At 45.1% G+C, this 21,494-nt stretch overlaps 1 protein-coding gene across 1 annotated transcript in view; it reads right to left on the bottom strand.

Annotated features, from left to right (window-relative positions):
• Window positions 1–12,330, bottom strand: part of NLRP13 (NLR family pyrin domain containing 13) — a 55,815-nt gene extending 43,485 nt beyond the window's left edge. Inside the window, exons 1-2 of the mRNA XM_017892600.1 lie at window positions 12,297–12,330; window positions 4,120–4,503 (exon numbers count right to left, since the gene is read on the bottom strand). Coding sequence (XP_017748089.1) covers window positions 4,120–4,438 — 319 coding nt within the window. The 5' untranslated portion in view covers window positions 4,439–4,503; window positions 12,297–12,330. The remainder of the gene's footprint in view (window positions 1–4,119; window positions 4,504–12,296) is intronic.
• Window positions 12,331–21,494: the final 9,164 nt, after the last annotated feature.

Genomic DNA, 21,494 nt, shown 5'->3' with positions numbered 1-21,494 from the left:
TAAACCCGGGGGGCGGAGCTTGCAGTGAGCTGAGATCCGGCCCCTGCACTCCAGCCTGGGTGACAGAGTGAGACTCCGTCTCAAAAAAAAAAAAATCAGGACAAGAAACAGGATAAATGCTTGAGGTGATGGACACTCCATTTACCCCATGATTATTACCCAATGCATGCCAGTTTCAAAGTATCTCATATACCCCATAAATATATACACCTACTATGTATCCAAAAACTAAGTTTATATTTTTAAAATTCAGCAACAAGAAAGAAAGTTCTTCCTTTGAGAGCCTTCTCCTCTGTGCAAATTCCTCTCTCCAGGCCTCTATAAAGAGAGGTATTTGGTTGGAAACAGAATGTAAGAGTTCTAAAGCTCTATTTCCAATCTCTGATATCCTTTCTTCAGGACTAAAACACCAAAAGCAACGGCAACAAAAGCCAAAATTGACACATGGGATCTAATTGAACTAAAGAGCTTCTGCACAGCAAAAGAAACTGTCATCAGAGTGTACAGGCAATCTGCAGAACGGGAGAAAATTTTTGCAACCTATCGATGTGACAAAGGGCTAATATCCAGAATCTACAAAGAACTTAAATTTACAAGAAAAACACAACCAACCCCATCAAAAAGTGGGTGAAATATATGAACAGATACTTCTCAAAAGATGACATTTATGCAGCCAACAGACATATGAAAAAAAGTTCATCACTGGTCATTAGAGAAATGCAAATCAAAACCACATTGAGATACCATCTCACGCCAGTTAGAATGGCAACCATTAAGTCAGGAAACAACAGATGCTGGAGAGGATGTGGAGAAATAGGAACACTTTTACACTGTTGGTGGGAGTGTAAATTAGTTGAACCATTGTGGAAGACAGTGTGATGATTACTCAAGGATCTAGAACTAGAAATACCATTTGACTGAGCAATCCCATTACTGGGTATATACCCAAAGGATTATAAATCATTCTACTACAAAGACACATGCACACGTATGTTTACTGCGGCACTGTTCATAATAGCAAAGACTTGGAACCAATCCAAATGCCCATCAACAACAGACTGGATTAAGAAAATGTGGCACATATACACCATGGAATACTATGCAGCCATAAAAAAGGATGAGTTCACATCCTTTGCAGGGAAATAGATGAAGCTGGAAATCATTTTCGGCAAACTAACACAAGAACAGGAAACCAAACACCGTATATTCTCACTCATAAGTGGGAGCTAGACAGTGAGAACATATTGACACAGGGAGGGGAACATCACACACTGGGCCTGTCAGTGGGTGGGAGGCTAGGGGAGGGATAGTATTAGGAGAAATATCTAATGTACATGATGGGTTGATGGGTGCAGCAAACCACAATGGCACGCGTATACCTATATAACAAAACTGCACATTCTGCACATGTACCCCGGAATTTAAAGTCTAATTAAAAAAAGAGAAATTAAGACAGTAAAAAAAAAAATTCTAAATCGTATTCCCTAGTTTTCTGCTTTATATCTGCCTATTACAAACAAGAATATCTGAAGGCTTTAAAAATGCGAGAGGGGGCCGGGCGCGGTGGCTTAAGCCTGTAATCCCAGCACTTTGGGAGGCCGAGACAGGCAGATCATGAGGTCAGGAGTTCGAGACTATCCTGGCTAACACGGTGAAACCCCGTCTCCACTAAAAAATACAAAAAAAAAAAGCTAGCCGGGTGAGGTGGCGGGTGCCTGTAGTCCCAGCTACTCGGGAGGCTGAGGCAGGAGAATGGTGTGAACCCGGGAGGCGGAGCTTGCAGTGAGCTGAGATCCGGCCACTGCACTCCAGCCTGGGTGACAGAGCAAGACTCCATCTCAAAAAAAAAAAAAAAAAAAAAAGCGAGAGGGACAGGGAAAAAGAGGGTGGAGTGGTGTTCTAGTCTCCATCCCATCCTCCTGCCCACCAGAAGATACACAAAGCCCGAACTTGTATGACTCAGAATACCCAGTGCCTGGGGTTCTGATACTCAAGACTCAATATTGCCCACTCTCCTTCCTTAGAACTCACTCATTTGGGGGTAGGAGAAGCTGTACATGGTCAAGCCCAGAGCCTTTGGAGACACACTGCCTGGGCTCACATCCCAGCTCTCCTGCTCCACCAGCTCTGTGACCTTGGAAAATTTACTTAAGCTGTCTGTGTCTCAGTTTCCTTCTCTGTAAGATACAAATAGGACTTCCTTCTTAAATATTAGTGAAGAGTCAGTACAAATGCATAGAGAGCATTAAGCTAAATGCCTGGTTTATGACCAGGCATGGTGGCTCACGCCTGTAATCCCAGAATTTTGGGAGGCTGAGGCGGGCAGATCACCTGAGATCAGGAGTTCGAGATCAGCCTGGCCAACGTGGCAAAACCCCATCTCTACTAAAAACACAAAAATTAACCAGACATGGTGGTGAGTGCCTGTACTCGGGAGGCTGAGGCAGGGAGAATCCCTTGAATCCGGGAGGCAAAGGTTGCAGTGAGCCAAGATCGCACCATTGCACTCCAGCTTGGGTGATGAGTGAAACTCCATCTCAAAATCAATCAATCAATCAATCAATCAATCGATGTCTGGTTTATAACAGGCACCAGGAAACATTATGAGTATTTTCAACAGATCTCATAGGCAGTCAGTTCTGCTATAAAGTGACATATGCATTCTGAAAACTCACCACAGCAGATTCAGCTGTGCACTAAAACCACACGGCTTATGGGAAACAGAATCAGTGATTTTATATATTATATACATTATTTTATATATATATAATTTTAAGCAGAAGCTTAAACAGCACGGTTTTGCACTTGCTAATTACAAAACACTTTATAATACAATAAACTTGGCCGGGCGCAGTGGCTTATGCCTGTAATCCCAGCACTTTGGGAGGCTGAGACGGGCAGATCACAAGGTCAGGAGATCGAGACCATCCTGGCTAACACGGTGAAACCCCGTCTCTACTACAAATACAAAAAATTAGCCGGGCACGGTGGTGGGCCCCTGTGGTCCCAGCTACTTGGGAGGCTGAGGTAGGAGAATGGCGTGGGCCCGGGAGGCGGAGCTTGCAGTGAGCCAAGACCACGCCACTGCTCTCCAGCCTGGGCGACAGAGCGAGACTCTGTCTCAAAAAATAAAAACACAATAAACTCTGCAGAATCCTACAACACCACAGTCAGCCCTGCAATACCACAGATGTGGCATGAAACTTTACCTTGAGTAAAACATGAACTTTGTGAACATGGGAAGTGTTACAGCTTGTGAGTTTTTGTGAAGTGGTGGAAGAACAATAATCTGTAATCAGAAAGTGTAGAATGGGTAAGGCTCGTACTGAGGAAGCGGGTAGGTGTTTAGGTGTATGCCTGCGTGCATTTTGTACAATCCTACGTGGCTCTGCTCAGCTGAGTGCAGGGTCAGTGGGTTGGGGGGGTGGGGGGGTGTTTGTTCTGCTTTCTTAGTGTCTCTCTTAGGCAAAACCATGCGTAAGCTAACATGAAATTTGTGCTGTGCTCAAGTTGTTCCCTAATACAACAATCACATTGGGACAAATTTGCATTTTTAAAAGAAGGCTGGGCTGGTCACAGTGGCTCACACCTGTAATCCCAGCGCTTTGGGAGGCCGAGCCAAGCAGATCATGAGGTCAGGAGATTGAGACCATCCTGGCTAATACGGTGAAACCCCGTCTCTACTAAAAATAGAAAAAATTAGCTGGGCGTGGTGGCTCATGCCTGTAGTCCCAGCTGTTCGGGAGGCTGAGGCAGGAGAATCACTTCAACCCCGGAGGCGGAGGTTACAGTGAGCTGAGATCGCACCACTGCACTCCAGCCTGGGCAACAGAGCAAGACTCAGTCTCCCAAAAAAAAAAAAAAAAAAAAGGAAGGCTTATAACAGAACTTAATGTACCTCTTCCAATTCCCTTTCTTGTCTTTGCTACCCCTTCCCAGGCTAGAGCACTAAATCTTTAAGCTTTCAGGCCTTATAAAGGTTACACTGTTGTAGATTCTCAAGGAGGATTTGTAGGGGGAGATCAGCCACGTGGAATGACCCCATGGAAACCCAGCGGCTACCTCCTTGCTCTCAGGAGTGCCAAGCAGTCCCCCGCCTTCCTCCTCGAGGACTCTTACCTTTCATCTTGGCTCTAACTTCCTCACACAGTGAGGTCAGATTCATTGTCTGGAAGATGCCGAGGACCACTTTCCATGCCTGACCTTTTGGGAAGTGTTTGTCCAAAAGAAAGGACAGATTCAAGGGGTCGGCGGCTCTCAAATTGGCCCAGGGGATATGCGGGAAGTGCCCCTGGGGGGCTGACCAGAAGTCCATCAGCTGCCGGGGTTCCAGGCAAAGCTTGAATTCCTCTAGCTGATACTGATCCAGAGCCACCAGGTAAGGCAGAAGCCCTTGGTTGGTACCACCGTCTTCCCAGGTGGTTACAGAAAAGCTCATCTTGCTCGACACGTGCAATTTCTCACTTCAACAATGTTCTCCTACATCCACAGAACACTTGGGGCCTACAGAAAAGGAGAGAGTTGAAATCATAAGCCATAAGTATCACCTCCTCACACTGTCTTGCCTACACATTTGAGTATTTTCGCTTCACGGTACTTCCTGCTACTTGTGTTAGTACACTTTTTTGTTTTTTGAGATGGAGTCTCGCTCTGTCCCCCAGGCTGGAGTGCAGTGGCACAATCTCAGCTCATTGCAACCTCCGCCTCCCAGGTTCAAGCGATTCTCCTGCCTCAGCCTCCTGAGTGCACTACAGGTGCCCTCCACCGCACCCAGCTAATTTTTGTATTTTCAGTAGAGATGGGGTTTCACCACGTTGGCCAGGGGCGGTCTCCTGACATCACGTGATTCATGGACCTTGGCCTCCCAAAGTGTTGGGATTACAGGCGTGAGCCACTGCGCTCAGCCTTGTACACTTATTTATGCCTCTCTTCTGCAAGAACGTAGACTCCATTTACACAGAGACTTTGCCTGTCTTACTCTTGGGTGTAACACCAGAGTGTTCTATGCTCTGCCTACAACAGGGCCTGGCATTTAGGAGGAACTCGGCCGTAAAGGATATGAAGCATTGACTCTACACCATGCACTATGACCTTTGTTTTATTCTGTCAACAACCAGAGGAATAGGATGGTTATTATCTCTATTTTATAGAAGTGACAATGGGGTTGGGGGGCTGGGGAAGGGACAGCATTAGGAGAAATACCTAACATAGATGATGGGTTGATGGGTGCAGCAAACCACCATGGCACGTGTATACCTAGATAACAAACCTGTACGTTCTGCAACTTAAAATATAATAAAAATAAATTTAAAAATCGACAACATGACATCTTTAATTGCTATTTTTAGAAACCTGCCAGCCTAGACTGTATGGCTGTGAAAATGTCCTTCACATAGGGAGACTAAATAAAGATGTTTCCAGTCAACAGGTGAGAGGATTTGCTGCCAGCAGATATGCATATCACACAAAAATACCTAAGAAGTAGTTGATCAGAGGAAAGGATGGAAGTGTGTCAAGAAATAAAGAGCCACAGAAATGGTCAGTATGTGGATAAATGTAAAGGAAAAATGACTCTTGACGCCATCTTGTGGAATTTGTAACATACAGAGTAAAATATGAAGACAGTAACAAAGGAGGAGAGGGAAATACATAAAGCTGAAGTCAAAGATGAGTACTGAGGCCGGGTGCGGCGGCTCAAGCCTGTAATCCCAGCACTTTGGGAGGCCGAGGGGGATGGATCACCTGAGGTCAGGAGTTTAAGACCAGCCTGGCCAACACGACAAACCCATCTCTACTAAAAAGACAAAAATTAGCCAGGTATGGTGGCAGGTGCCTGTAATCCCAGCTACTCAGGAGGCTGAGGCAGGAGAATCGCTTGAATCCAGGAGGCAGAGGTTGCAGTGAGCCGAGACCGTGCCACTGCACTCCATCCTGGGCTACAGAGCAACTCCGTCTCTAAATAAATAAATAAATTTTAAAAATCAATATTCAAATTTCTAGGATAACCATCATAAGACTGAGGGATGTATAACCAAAAAGTTAACAGAAATTAAATATTTACTCAAAAGATGAGAACACATGGACACATAGGAGAACCAGAGACACTGGGGCCTATTGGAGCGGGGAGGGACGGAGGAGGGAGAAGAGCAGGAAAAATCACTAATGGGTACTGGGCTTAACCCCTGGGTAATGAAATAACCTGAACAAACCCCCATGACAAAAGTTTACCTATGTAACAAACCTGCACATCTACCCCTGAACTTAAATTTAAACCAAGATAACAAGAGAAATAAGATAACGGGAGACAAACGGAACAAATAGAAAACAAATAAGATGGTGTGCTGAAACTAAAATGAGTCAATTACATAAGTGTGCATGGACTAAATATTTTAATTGAAGAATATCTGTTAAACTAGATTAGATACAAAAAGGCATACTTTAAATATAAGAGCATAAAACATTTAAAATAATGAAAAAAGATCTAGTATAAAATCCCTAACCTGAAGAAAAGTAGGTACAGTTGTATCACGTTCAAAGTAGATTTTAAGGCAAAATGAATCATTAAATATAGAGGACATTTTATAAGAAGATGATTCCCATATGAAGATATAGTAAGGCTAACCTGTATGTACCCAACAATATAGCTTCAAAATATGTAACACAAAAATAGTTAAAAGATGGATTCGTTGAAGATTTAAACACACATCTCAATAACTGGGGGAACACACAGAAATAAAATAATCAAGATATAGAATATCTGAACCACATAATTAACTAATCTGACCTAATTGAACAATTAGAACAATATACCCAACAAATGCAGTAAAAACACTTCTGTTTTTGTAAATGGGAAGAATGTTGCGTCAGGCACCTCAGAAATGAGGTTATCCAAATGGCCAAAATGCATGACTCATTGGAAAATTTAAATTAAAACCACAATAAGATACTACTACACCCAGGCCAAGCACAGTGGCTTATACCTGTAATCTTAGCACTTTGGGAACCCGAGGTGGGCAGATCACCTGAGATCAGGAGTTTGAGACCACCCTGGCCAACATGGTGAAACCTTGTGTCTACTAGAAGCGCAAAAAATTAGCCGGGCCTGGTGGTTCACAGCTATAATCCCAGCTACTTGGGAGGCTGAGGCAGGAGAATTGCTTGAGCCCAGGAGGCAGAGGTTGCAGCAAGCTGAGATTACACCATTGCACTCCAGCCTAGGTAACAGAGCAAGACTCCATCTCAAAAAAAAAAAAAAAAAAGAGAAGAAGATAATACTACACCTACATGAAGTGACTGAAATGATATGATTAGGGCTGATATTATCAAATGTTGTCAAAGATGGGGAGCAACTGGAACTCCCATATGTTACTTGTGAGAGTGTGAAAGCCACTTTGTAACTGGCCTAAGCAAAACATTTATTGTAGTTCAAATGCCTGCCTCTGGACAGGAAGGAGCTGAGCAAATAAGCCAGAACATAGAAGCCACCTGATCTAACCAAAACCTTAATCCTCAGTGTATCACTCCTGCTACAGTCTAAATGTTTGTGTCCCTCAAATTTCATAGTTGAAACCTAACCATGAATGCGATATTATTAAGAGGTAGAGTCTTTAAGAGGTAGTCGTGATGGAGGAAGCTACATGAATGGGAGTCGGGACCTTACTCAAGAGGTTGAATGGAGCAACCGCATCTCGTTTTGCCCTTCCTTTCCTTCACCGTGTGGGGATACAACAAGAGGTGCCATTTACGAAGCAGTCAGCAGGCATTCAGACACTCAATCTGCTGGCACTTCAACTCTGGACCTCCCAGCCTCTAGAACTGCAAGAAATCAATTTCTGTTCTTTATAAATTACCCAGTCTAAGATATTTTGTTATAACAGCAGGAACAGACTAAGACAACTCCCTAAATGCAAAGAAAGAACTGTCCAGGAAAGTTTCTGAACCCTTCTCTATCCTGTGATAGTCCTTCAAAACATCCCGGTCAAAAAGACTCCAACTGTGCCCAGAGTTTGCTTTCTCTCCTACACCAACCAGATAGCAACACCCAAGACACGCACTGTCCCTAAGACGGAGGTCGTTTGTTTTTTTGGTTTGTTTTTTCAGAGGGAGTCTCACTCTGCCACCGAGTGGCATGATCTCAGTTCACTGCAACCTCTGCCTTCCAGGTTCAAGCAATTCTTCTGCCTCAGCCTCTCAAGTAGCTGGGATTATAGGCATGTGCCACCACACCTGGCTAATTTTGTCTTTTTTTTTTTAGCAAAGACGGGGTTTTGCCATGTTGGCCAGGCTGGTCTCAAACTCCTGACCTCAGGTGATCCACCGGTCTCAGCCTCCCAAAGTGTTGAGATTACAGGTGTGAGCCACCGCACCCGGCCACTGATTGTTTCTTTCAGTGATTAGGGGAAGGGGGAGAAGGGAAAAGATTTATAAATACAAACATCTTTTCACTTAAAACGCAAGCACTTATTTCTATAAGAAAAACAGTAACATTCTGAAAATACGAACTCCTCCTTCTGGTAAACTAAGGATCAATTAATCGTGCTGAACCTAGCTCTTAACGTCTTGTTTCCCACCCCTGAGAAAACTCAAGGCAAGAATAAAGGAAGGGAGGAAATGGTGGTGGTAAACACTGACTAGGGTTTCCGGATTCGACCAGCAAAAATACAAGATGCTGAGTTAAATTCGAATTTCTGGTAAACAATGAATGGTATTTGGGATATACTGAGAAAGTTATTTGTTGTTTTCTTAAGTGCAATTCCATAGGGTGCTGATTCCAGTTCAATTTTAATTTTGGATACACAAGAGTGATATTTGGAACATATGCATGCCAAAAAAAATTTGTTGTTTATCTGAAATCCTGACTCAACTGGGTATTTTCTCTGGCAACCTTATTTAGACTAAAGATCACTCGCTTTCATCCCATCCCAGAAGGAAGGATGCCATCAGCACCTGACTTATCTGCCTTACTAAAACAGCGACAGCTGGCCTAGAAAAGTTACAGTTTCCTGATGGTACTTACCAACTCACATTCAGAGGGTTCACCTGAAATGTGGATAAAAAGAACACTGAGGTGAATTGGTCACAGTAAAGATCAAAGACATTTGAGAGATGGGAACGGGGGAACTAATCAGGGAGAAGGGGTAACAAAGAGAGAAAACAGAAGTCAAGGCTGAGTTCTGCCCATCACAATGTTGGCCACCAGGTAGCTAACGGTGATTGAGACGGATCTGCCGCTATTCCCCTGTAGAACCTGGTCCAGCACGTGTGCTGGGTCATCTCAAAATACCAGGCAGCATTGAAGGCAACAGAAAGACAGCAGAACAAAAGACTATTTTTTTGAGATGGAGTTTTGCTCTTGTTGCCCAGGCTGAAGTGCAATGGCTCCATCTCAGCTCACTGCAGTCTTTGCCTCCCAGGTTCAAGTGATTCTCTTGCCTCAGCCTCTGGAGTAGCTAGGACTACAGGTGCACACCACCACATCCAGCTAATTTTGTATTTTTAGTAGAGACAGAGTTTCACTATGTTGGTGAGGCTGGTCTCGAACTCTTGACCTTAGGTGATGCCACAGGCCTTGGCCTCCCAAAGTGCTGGGATTACAGGCGTGAGCCACGGTGCCTGGCCCAAAACACTATGCTTGAAGCTACTGGTGTGTGAACCGCCCCACCCCCATGTCTCCCAAAGAGAAATCTCCATAAGAGATGTATGTTAGGACCTACACTGGCAGCCTAAATTCATTGGACTACTCCAGAAATTGTTGTAGAAAAGATGGGGAAGGGCACACAGAGGAAAACTTAAAACATCATGGAAAAACCCTTTCAGGTATTAGCAGGGAGGGTAAAGACCAGGGAAAAAGCTTATTTGAGATTCAAATGGCATTAAGGCATCATCGAACACCGAGTAGAAGCTAAGCAAGGGGACCAGGCACGGTGGCTCACGCCTGTAATCCCAGCGCTTTAGGAGGCCGAGGTGGGCAGATCACATGAGGTCAGGAGTTTGAGACCAGCCTGGCTAACATGGTGAAACCCCGTCTCTACTAAAAATACAAAAATTAGCCGGGCGTGGTGCTGGGCATCTGTAATCCCAGCTACTCAGGAGGCTGAGGCAGGAGAATGGCTTGAACCTGGGAGGCAGAGGTTGCAGTGAGCCGAGATGGCGCAACTGCACTCCAGCCTGAGCGACAAGAGCCAGACTGTCTTGGAATAAAAAAAAAAAAAAGTTACTCCATGCTGCACTTCTTTTCTCATATGTCTCTTGTTTAAATTTTTAAACCAAGGAGACAAGAACTGAGGTATCACATCAGCCATCAACAACTCCTCCAAGATTATAGGGTTAGGTTCCCGTGAGCCTCTGGGTCACATCTTCATCCACTAGTCAATACGTAACCTTGTTTTATACGTGTCTCTGTTTAAGGACACCTAATTGAATACATATTGTTGATTCATTAACACTGAGCCCACCGCCACCAACACTGTAGCTCATCTAACACATGCATTGTCTTCAGAACTCACATCCCTTCTTGTGTGTAGAGCACCAGACGGAACTTCCACACTACACGAGGGAGCATTTAGACAGCAAAGACACCAACAAAAAGCCCAAAAATGCAAAAACAGGGCCCTAAGTAGACCCATCAGCACTGCCTTCTCTGACCTCAGCTCGAATTTTCCCTGGCTCTGTGCACATCTCAGTGACTTGGAAAGCTCTGCAAATATTGATTTGGGGGTTGCCAGCAGATCTGAGCGAGTAGATGAATTCCACAGACATGGAATCCACAAACAAAGAGGGTCGACTGTCATTAGGATGAAACACGTTGGGTGTGAGACCCACATGGTGCCATGAAGTTACACAGCAAGGAAGCCAAGTACGTGGGACTCGAAAGGAAATTCCTCCAAACCCGAAGCATGCATCAGAATGAGCCAAGGAAGGCAGGAAGAGGATTAGGAGGTAGAGCGGTCAGTGAAAACAGCAAGTGCAAAAACCCTGGAGGGGAAAAAAAATACAGGAACAGAGAAATTCAGCTAGAAAGCCTCACACAACTGCAGAATCCCCTTGGTTGAGGAGGTGGAAAGCTTCTAACTGAAGAAGGAAGCGTGTGCAATCAATTCCTGCTCCTGAGTCATTAAACACCAGCAGGATACAGTGGAGGGAAAGGTCCCAGAGAAAGACGAAGCCTTAGCGCAGAGAGAGGAGACATCTCTTACCAACCGGACTTCGAATCGCACACGAGTTTCCAGAGGCTCTGACTCGGGAAACCCCCAGGGAAGTAGTCACCGCCACCCCTTCCTCACCTGTGACCAGCCCTTGGGTCCGTCTTCCTCCTCTTAGCTGTGTCTCAGGGCCTCCTGGTTTATAGCTCTCTTCCCGCTCCCTTTCCCCAGCACAACTCGGGATCAGTTGAGAAGCCAAGACTCAGCTGCGACGTACGAGCTCTGGCTTTTCTCTTCCAGGTCTAGCTAATCACAGGCTTATTCAGGCTGGGAGGCAGAACTAGGTTTCTAATTAAAAACCATGCTGTCCTGAAGTAAAGGGAGCCATCCACGCCAGCAAAGAGCCACAGATGTGAGTAATGCCTGTGATCACCCCTCCTACCATCTGGGAGATCTCATAGGGCAGTGAAAGATGAGAGGGAGAACGAGTTCGTGAGACATTAAAATCACTGTTGCCACCACTTCCAGGACTGTTTCTTCTTCCAAATGCAGGAGAAATGCTCCTTCATCCACTCCATCATGAACACAAAGGATTTTCCACGGAAGTCAGAAACAAGACAAGGAGAGTCGTAACTCCGCTGCTATTCTACATTCTGCTGGAGAGGTCAACCAATTCTATCAACAGGGTTAGCTAGTTTTAAGCTCAGGTTACAGGCTTTAAACTGGTAATTGGAAAGCAATTAGTGAGAGGTATAATAATTGAAAAGCAACAGGTAAAACTGTATTTGCAAACTTGATTACCTATCTGGACAATGCAAAAGACTGACTGCATGAGAAAACTAACGACAAGAGAAATTGGTAATACAGCAGGTAATGAAATAAGTATTCAAAAATCAATAGACTTCAAATATGCAAACAAAATAAAACAGGGGAAAGAACACCCCTATTTACTATAGCAAAAAAAAAAATGGAAAATTAAAATGCTTGCTTAAAACTTAATATCCAAAACTGACATAAGAAAAACTATAAAATACAGGTCTGCAAGACCCAAAAGCGGACTTAAGCCTTAAAGAAATAAATACCACGTTTTTGCATGGAAAACTCCACCCCATAAATATATCACTTCTCTCTAATACAAATACATCAAGGTTTTACCTGGAGGTGCAGAAGCTGATCATAAAATTCAACTGGACAAATCGAATTTGTAGGAATGGCCTGGAAAATCCTGAAAAGAAGGAGTAAGGAAGAGGGACTAAATCTAGCAGATATTAAAATATACCATGAGGCCTTTATGATTAAAATATAGTATTGGCACATGTGCAAATAGACTGAGCAAAGGAACAGAGTGGAAAATTCAGAAATAGAATTATTAACATATACAAATTTGATAAATATTGCAGCACTCATAAGTGAGGGAAATTGATTTTTAATAAGCGTGGTGATGCTAGATCAGTTTCCTACACCACAGAATAATTTTCAAGCACATCAGAGATTTAAATGCATCAATAAAACCTGAGAAGCACCAGAAGAAAACAATTGAATTCCTCTCAAACTTGATGGTGGGGAAAGCTTTCTTAGCGAAGATTTAAAATTCAAAAGCAATTAAGAGAAAAAATAAATAAATTTTATTACAAATGTTTTTTAAGCATTCATAACAAAAGATGTGTTAAGCAAGGTAAAAAGACAAACTATAAACTGGTAAATATATGTGCAACTTATATCAGAAAGAGTTTACATGCCTAACTTTTTTTTTTTCTTTTCTTTCTTTTTTTTTTTTTTGAGACAGAGTCTCGCTCTGCCACCCAGACTGGAGTGCAGGGGTGACATCTCCACTCACTGCAACCTCCGCCTCCCGGGTTCAAGTGATTCTCCTGCCTCAGCCTCCCAAGTAGCTGAGATTACAGGCGTGTGCTCCCATGCCCAACTAATCTTTCGTTTGTGTGTGTATTTTTAGTAGAGACAGGGTTTCACCATGTTGGTCAGGCTGGTCTTGAACTCCTGACCTCAAACTGTCCACCTGCCTCAGCCTCCTAAAGTGCTGGGATTACTGGCGTGAGCCACCGTGCCCAGCCTATATGTCTAATCTATAAAGAGCTTTGAAAAATTACCAAAATGAAATGGAGAAACTAATAATTGTTTGTAAGCAAAGAAATGCCAATGACTCTTGACCATCTGAAAACATGCTGAATCCTCTATATAATAAGAGAAATGCAAGTTCAAAATTATATGGAAGTCTCATTACTTACTTATGAGATGGCCGAAAATCCTCAAAGTTTGATAACACACTCTTGGCTATTTCCTGTAAACCTCATGAAAACTATTTTACCTTTGATTTTTCTCTCTGCTGATGTCTGAAGACACATCATCACACCCTTTGTGAATATAAAACTCATACACAGCCCGGGCTTGATGGCAGGTGCCTGTAATCCCAGCCCTTTGGGAGACTGAGGCAGGGGATCCCTTGGGGCCAGAAGTTCAAGACCAGCCCAGGCTGTTTAACATAGTGATATCCCCGTCTCTACAAAAAAAAATTAGCCATGGCCGGGCGCGGTGGCTCAAGCCTGTAATCCCAGCACTTTGGGAGGCCAAGACGGGCGGATCACGAGGTCAGGAGATCGAGACCATCCTGGCTAACACGGTGAAACCCCGTCTCTACTAAAATACAAAACTAGCCGGGCGAGGTGGCGCGCGCCTGTAGTCCCAGCTACTCGGGAGGCTGAGGCAGGAGAATGGCGTAAACCCAGGAGGCGGAGCTTGCAGTGAGCTGAGATCTGGCCACTGCACTCCAGTCCGGGCGACAGAGCGAGACTCCTTCTCAAAAAAAAAAAAAAAAAAATTAGCCACGAGTGCTGGCATGCACCGATGGTCCCTGTTGTCAGAGGCATGTGAACCAGAGCAACTCCATCTTGAAAAGGAGTTGGTTAAACTGAGGCTGAGACCTCCTGGGCTGCATTCCCAGATATTTAAGGCATTCTAAGTCACAGGATGAGATAGGAGGACAGCAAAAAACACACGTCATAAAGACCTTGCTGATACAACAGGTTGCAGTAAAGAAGCCGCCAAATCCCACCAAAACCAAGATGGCCACGATAGTGACCTGTGGTTGTCCTCACTGCTACACTCCCACCAGCACCGTGACAGCTTGTAGCCTCTGGTCGTCCTCACTGCTACACTCCCACCAGCACCGTGACAGTTTACGAATGCTATGGCAACGTCAGGAAGTCACCCTATATGGTCTATAAATGGGAGGCATGAGTAACCCACCCGTTGTTTAGCATGTCATCAAGAAATAACCATCAAAAGGGGCCACCAGCAGCCCTCCAGGCTGCTCTGCCTATGGAGTAGCCATTCTTTATTCCTTTATTTTCCTAATAAACTTGATTTCACTTTACAAACTCGCCCTGAATTCTTTCTTGCACGAGATCCAGGGACCCTGTCTGGGGGTCTGGACTGGGACCCCTTTCCTGCAATGCCGTTTACTAGAGAGGCTGAGGCAGAAGATTACTTGAGCCCAGGAAGCCGAGGCTGCGGGGTGAGTTATGATCGCACCACTGCACTTTCATCCTGGGCTGTGGAACGAGACCCTGTCTCAAAAATATATCAATAAGATAAAATTGAAAAAAATGTAAAACTCTATGTAAAAACTGGTGATATTCCATCATGAGTTGATGCAAACTTGATAAAGTTGGTTATCTTGTGGGTTTTCTCCCCAACAACTATAGGTGACTTTTTTTTTTTTTTGAGATGGAGTCTCGCTGTGTCTTCCAGGCTGGAGTGCAGTGGCTCACTGCAAGCTCCGCCTCCCGGGTTCACGCCATTCTCCTGCCTCACCCTTCTGAGTAGCTGGGACTACAGGTGCCCAACACCACACTCGGCTAATTTTTTGTATTATTAGTAGAGACGGGGTTTCACCGTGTTAGCCAGGATGATCTCGATCTCCTGACCTGGTGATCTGCCCACCTTGGCCTCCCAAAGTGCTGGGATTACAGGCGTGAGCTACGGTGCCGGCCAACTGTAGGTGATTTTTTTTTTAAAGAAAATTCCTCAAGCCAGTCCTTCCCAACGCCCCTCCCTTGTACTCCGCTGGTGAGTTCTCGTTTTCCCACAAGCTCTGTCTCTAGGTCTCCCTGACACTCAGCCCATTGGATGTGGGCCCTAGACTGGGCCCTGATGATCTTGTGACCCTCCTTTTGCTCGATGCAATTCTATCCCAAGTAGAAGAGATGAACATGTAAACAAGATGAGCCAATAAATGACTCTCGATGTTTCCAAATGGGAAGTGGCTCTTTCAGACTGAACACGGTGTTAGCCTTCTAAGGAGCCCGGGAAGCTCTCGAAACATGTAATTTTCTGTTACTTGCTCTTCTAGACCTAAGAGGCAAGGGAGAGTTTCCTTTACAAATTGGAAGCACCTGTAGAATCAAGACCTGCAGCCCATTCATTCTGAATTGAGGGAGCTAAATGCCTTCCAATCGGTGCAATGTAGAGGAATTCTAGTGAGCCAGCCTCCACCAATGGGAAGAGAAGGTGCCAATTGCCTGAATTCCCCGGCACCTATAAGGGTTGCAGGGTGGGGCAGACCCGGTGATGTCTGCTTTGGGAGATGCTTTGGACAGGAAGGAGCCAGCAAGAATAATTCTCTGCAAGGGTGAGTTTTGTTTTGTTCTCTTCTCTTTTCCTCATCATCCACTTCCTTACAGTTACAATGGCCAGACCCTTGAGTTGGCCACACCCAGTGGGTCCATATTGAAAATCAAAAGTGAGAGCTAGAGATTCAACTGCAAACATGACCAGCTCTCATTCAGAAAATCCTTGCCCATCTCTGAAACTCAGCTTTTCTGACCCCGAAGTGAAGTCCTCAATTCCCAAGTTTTCTTTCAGCTCTGAGGATCGGAGAGCCAGGAGACTCACAGCACTAGCAAAATTCTAAGAACTGAAAGAGACATCGTGAGGTCTCCAGGTGTCCAGAGGTCTAGGGTAGCCACTGACAGATGCAGTCAGAAGAAAATCAAAATCGCTGTAGACATGAAGAAGAAATCGCGAGGCACAGAGAAGAAAGCTGCAGGATTCAGCAGCACTGACTTTGACACTGCCCCTCTGCAAATATTCCTTCTCAATAAACGCAGGTGTCAGTCACCCACACGGCTCGGCTCATGGGCTTAGGAATTCGGTCAGGTTCCAACTGCTGGTTTCCAACACTCACAGCTTGGGCTGAATTTACTTAACTTAGTTCAACTTACGTTTTCTCCTTTGTAAAATGGACGGAAAAGGATTCATGGGATATAATTCTTACCAAAACTTAAAGTTATATGGACTCTAGGGTGATCAAGACTCGACCACAGAACCAGATGGAGATGACAAACTTTTATTTTTTAAAAATGTGTACCCATTAGAATAGTGATGTTTAAAATGGAAAATAATCCGTGTTGGCAAGAATGTGGAGAAAATGAAACTTTAGTGCATTGTTGATGGGGATGGAAAATAGAAAACAGTATGACGGTTCCTCCTGCTGACCTCAGGTGATCCACCTGCCTCGGCCTCCCAAAGGGCTGGGATTACAAGTGTGAGCCACCACACCCGGCCTGCTTTTTAATGTTTAATTTTTCTGGGTACATAGTAGAAGTATATATTTATGGGGTACATGAGATACTTTGACACAAGCATGCAATGCATAATTACCACATCATGGAGAATGGGGTATCCGTCCCCTCAAAAATGTATCCTTTGTGTTACAATCCAATTATACCATTTTAGTTATTTTCAATGTATAATTAAATTACTATAGACTATAGTCACCATGTTGTGCTATCAAATACAAGGTCTTATTCATCCTTTCTAATTTTTTTTGCCCATTAACCATCCCCCACTTTCCTCCCCGCCCCCCACAACCCTCCCCAGGCTGTGCTCACCATCCTTCTACTCTCTATATCCATGAGTTCAATTGTTTTGATAACTATTTTTTAGAGACATGTTCCCGCTCTGTCACCCAGGCTGGAGTGCAGTGGTGCGATCTCGGCTCACTGCAACCTCCACCTCCTGGGTTCAAGCAATTCTCATGTCTCAACCTCCCGAGTAGCTGGGATCACAGGCACCCACCATCACAGCTGGCTAATTTTTGTATTTTTTGTAGGGATGGGGTTGCGCCATGTTGGTCAGGCTGGTCTCAAACTCCTGACCTCAAGTGATCTGCCCACCTCAGCCTCCCAAAGTGCTGGGATTACAGGCTTGAGCTACTGTGCCCGGCCTGTTTTAATTTTTAGGTCCCAAAAATATATGAGAACATGCAATGTTTGTCTTTCTGTGCCTGGCTTGTTTCACGTGTAGATGATCTTGATCTACTTCCATAGGGGACAGAAGTATACTTTTCCCTCTCTCTGTCTTTATTGATCTTAGATTCATTGGCTGGAGCCTGTGCATTCGTTTCATGAAAGACAGATTAACAAAAGCACAGCAAACAAGTTTAGGTATGCATACCCATGGGAGCACTCAGCGATGAGTAACACAAAGGCGTAGTTAGAACTTAGACTTACCTGTCATGCTAACAAAAGAACAATACATTCTTTTTTTTTGAGACAGTTTCACTCTGTCGCCCAGGCTCACTGTAACCTCTGCCTCCCAGGTTCAAGTGAGTCTCCTGTCTCAGACTCCAGAGTAGCTGGGATTACAGGCGCCCACCACCACACCCAGCTAATTTTTCTACTTTTGGTGGAGGCGGGGTTTCGCCATGTTGGCCAGGTTGGTCTCGAACTCCTGACCTGAGGTGATCCACCTGCCTCGGTTTCCCAAAGTGCTGGGATTATAGGCGTGAGCCATCGCACCTGGCCAGAACAATGCATTCTTAGAAAAGTGAAAAGACAGATAAGAAAGACCTCAAATTCCTGGGATGGTAAATTGTGAGAAGGTAAATGTGTGGGGGAAGAAATGGAGGATGAGGGCTGGCTCATAAGGGTTTGTTGTGTAGATTCTTCTGGTGCCTCCTCAGGGCTGTATGTGTCGGGAGCTGTCTCTGGTGATTAACTTCTGTGTTTCCTGGTAGAGAAGGGGAAAGGGGGCACCTTTACAAACTGATGTCTTGCTTTTTGGCAAATCAAGGGAAGGCAGATAATTTTTCTTCTGTCTGCTCCTTCTCAAGCATCTTCAGCTCAAAATAGTCCATTTGAAATATACAATAAATTATTATGAACTATAGTCACGCTATTGTGCTATCAAACACTAGAACTTACTCCTTCTATCCATTGTACTTTTGTGCTCGTTAACCAACCCCTCTTCATCCAGCCCCTCCCACCTGCCTTTCCTGTCAATATGTACCATTATCATGTACCAATTTTTAAAACTCAGTACACCAAACTGGAATATTTGAGGGTGGTGAATTCTGCCATCCTTCATTTCTCTGAAAAGTCAGGAACTCCTTGCTCAGACCCACAAACCCACCTGCATCTGGATGTGGGCTCTCCACCCTCTTCCTGCCAAGAGTGCTTCAGACCCAGCCTGTACCCTCAATTATCTCCTTCTCCTGCTGTTATTTCCTCACTTGCCAACACTACTTTTCTCTTCTCTACCCCCTTGAATGTACAGACATCCCACAGCATTTCCATCTTTAGGAAAATCTTTTTTTGTTGTTTTTGTTTTTTTTGCGATGGAGTCTCACTCTGTCACCCAGGCTGGAGTGCAGTGGCACAATCTCGGCTCACTGCAACCTCTGCCTCCCAGGTTCAAGCGATTCTCCTGCCTCAGCCTCCCAAGTAGCTGGGATTATAGGCGCTCACCACCACACCCGCCTAATCTTTGTATTTTTAGTAGAGATGGGGTTTCACCATGTTGGCCAGTCTGGTCTCAAACTCCTGAGCTTGTGACCCATCTGCCTCGGCCTCCCAAAGTGCTGGGATTACAGGCATGAGCCACTGCACCCGGCCTGATTTTTTTTTATTGATGCATAATAACTATGTATTTATGGCAAGGATGGCAGGGAGGAGGGATAAAGAGAGGTTGGTTCGTGGGTATTAGAAATGGAAGAGGGAATGAGATAGAAGATGTCCCACTGCTACCTTTCAAGAAGGAGGAAGGAGCAAAAGTCCAAAGACTGCATGAGGCTTCTAGAAGCTGGAGAAGGCCAGGAAACAGATTCTCCCCCTAGAACCTCCAGAAGGAACCAGCCCTGCCAACACCTCGATTTTAGTCCAGTGATCTTAGCCCATTTCAGGCTTCTAGCCTCCATAACTGAATGTTTTATCTTAAAAATGCTGTGTTGTCAGCTGGGTGCAGTGACTCCCACCTGAAATCCCAGCACTTTGGGAGGCTGAGGCAGGCAGATCACGAGGTCAAGAGATCGAGACCATCCTGGCCAACATGGTGAAATTCCGTCTCTACTAAAAATACAAAACTTAGCCGGGCGTGGTGGTGCCCACCTGTAATCCCAGCTACTCAGGAGGCTGAGGCAGGAGAATCATTTGAACCTGGGAGGCGGAGCTTGCAGTGAGTCGATATTGCTCTACTGCACTCCAACCCGGGTGACAGGATGAGACTCCGTCTCAAAAAAAAAAAAATACTGTGTTGTCTTAAGCCACCAAATTCATGGTAAATTTGTCACACTAGTGCAACAGGTCACGATTCTTCTTTCCAGGATTATGTCTGTAGCTCCCTACCCTTATTCTCAGTAGGAGAGCCAGCCAGAAGGATCCTTCAAAAAGTTACAGCCATCCCACGCCAGTCCAATCAGGTCCCGCGTGACCTCTTGAGATCATCTCCACTGTCTTCGTCTCGCCCATTCACCTCCACTCACGCTGGTCCTGTAGTTTCTCAACAGCTCCAGGTACATCCTGGCCACAGGACCGTGGTCCTTGCCTTTCTGTCTGGAACTCATCTGATATCCACACAGCCCATTCCGTGACTTCTTACCTCCTCCTCTCCTCCAAGCTTTTGCTCAGACATCCCTGCTTCAGTGAGCGCTTTCGTCAGCCTTTTACAAATTGCAGCAGGGTATTTCTCACTTCCTGTTCTCTCTCTTGGCTCTTTTTTCCATGGTGCATATAATCTTCCATCACATCACAGTGTGCTCCCATGAGCATGCACACATAGATAAACTTCCGTTTGCTGTGCTTTTGTGAATCTGTCTTTCATGACCATAACATCCAAAGCTCCAGCCAATGAATCTAAGATCAATAAAGAGAGAGTGAGAAAAGTTTTTCCTCCCCTACACTTTTTCATCCACTGAAATGTTAGCTGCATGAGGCAAATTTTCGTGTGTCTTTTGCTCACCAACATATCCCCAGTGCCAAAAGTAGAGAGCATATTTGACACTGGGATATTTCAGTGAGTGAATCCAAAAGGACTGTGTTATGAACTGAATGTCTGTGTCCCCCCCAAAATCCACAGGCTGAAACTCTAACCACCAAGGTAATGGTAGAAGAAGGCAGGGCCTTTGGGAGGTGATTAAGTCATGGGGCCAGAGCCCTCATGATTGGGATTCTAGCCCTTATGAAAGAGACTCCAGCAAGCTCCCTCAACCCTTCCTCCATGTGAGGAGGACACAGCAAGAAGGTGCTATCTATGAACCAGGAAGCCGCCCTCACCAGACACGAAATCTGCCAGCACCTGGATCTTGGATTTCCAGTCCCCAGAGCTGAGAGAAATTGATGTCTGTTGTTACTAAGCCACCCAGTGTATGGTATTTGCTATGGTAGTCCAGACAGCCTAAGACAGACCGGCCTGTGCAGATACCATCTCACACGTGCAAGTGCATCTGTGAGGTGCAGTTTTTGGTTTTGTTTTGTTTTTTGAGACAGTCTCACTCTGTCACCCAGGCTGGAGTGCAGTGGCGCGATCTCGGCTCACTGCAAGCTCCGTCTCCCAGGTTCACGTCATTCTCCTGCCTCATCCTCCCGAGTAGCTGGGACTATAGGCGCCTGCCACCAAGCCCAGCTAATTTTTTGTATTTTTAGTAGAGGTGGGGTTTTCACCATGTTAGCCAGGATGGTCTCAATCTCCTCACCTCATGATCTGCCCACCTCAGCCTCCCAAGGTGCTGGGATTACAGGCGTGAGCCACCACACCTGCCTTTTGTGTTTTTGTTTTGAGACAGAATCTCGTTCTCTCACCCGGCTGGAGCACAATGGTGGGATCTCAGCCCACTCACTGCAACCTCCCCCTCCTGGGTTCAAATGATTTGCCTGCCTCAGCCTCCCAAGTAGCTGGGACTACAGGTGCATGCCACCATGCCCAGCTAATATTTGTATTATTTTTTTTTTTAGTAGAGATGGGGTTTCACCATGTTGGCCAGGATGGTCTTGATCTCTTGACCTTGTGATCCTCCCCGCTCGGCCTTCCAAACTGCTGAAATTACAGGCATGAACCACC

This window comes from Rhinopithecus bieti, unplaced genomic scaffold (assembly GCF_001698545.2).
Source record: "Rhinopithecus bieti isolate Rb0 unplaced genomic scaffold, ASM169854v2 scaffold_22436, whole genome shotgun sequence".
Taxonomy (NCBI): Eukaryota; Metazoa; Chordata; class Mammalia; order Primates; family Cercopithecidae; genus Rhinopithecus; species Rhinopithecus bieti.
Note: the sequence above shows the minus strand (reverse complement) of the source record. Positions and strands in the feature narration are given on the sequence as shown.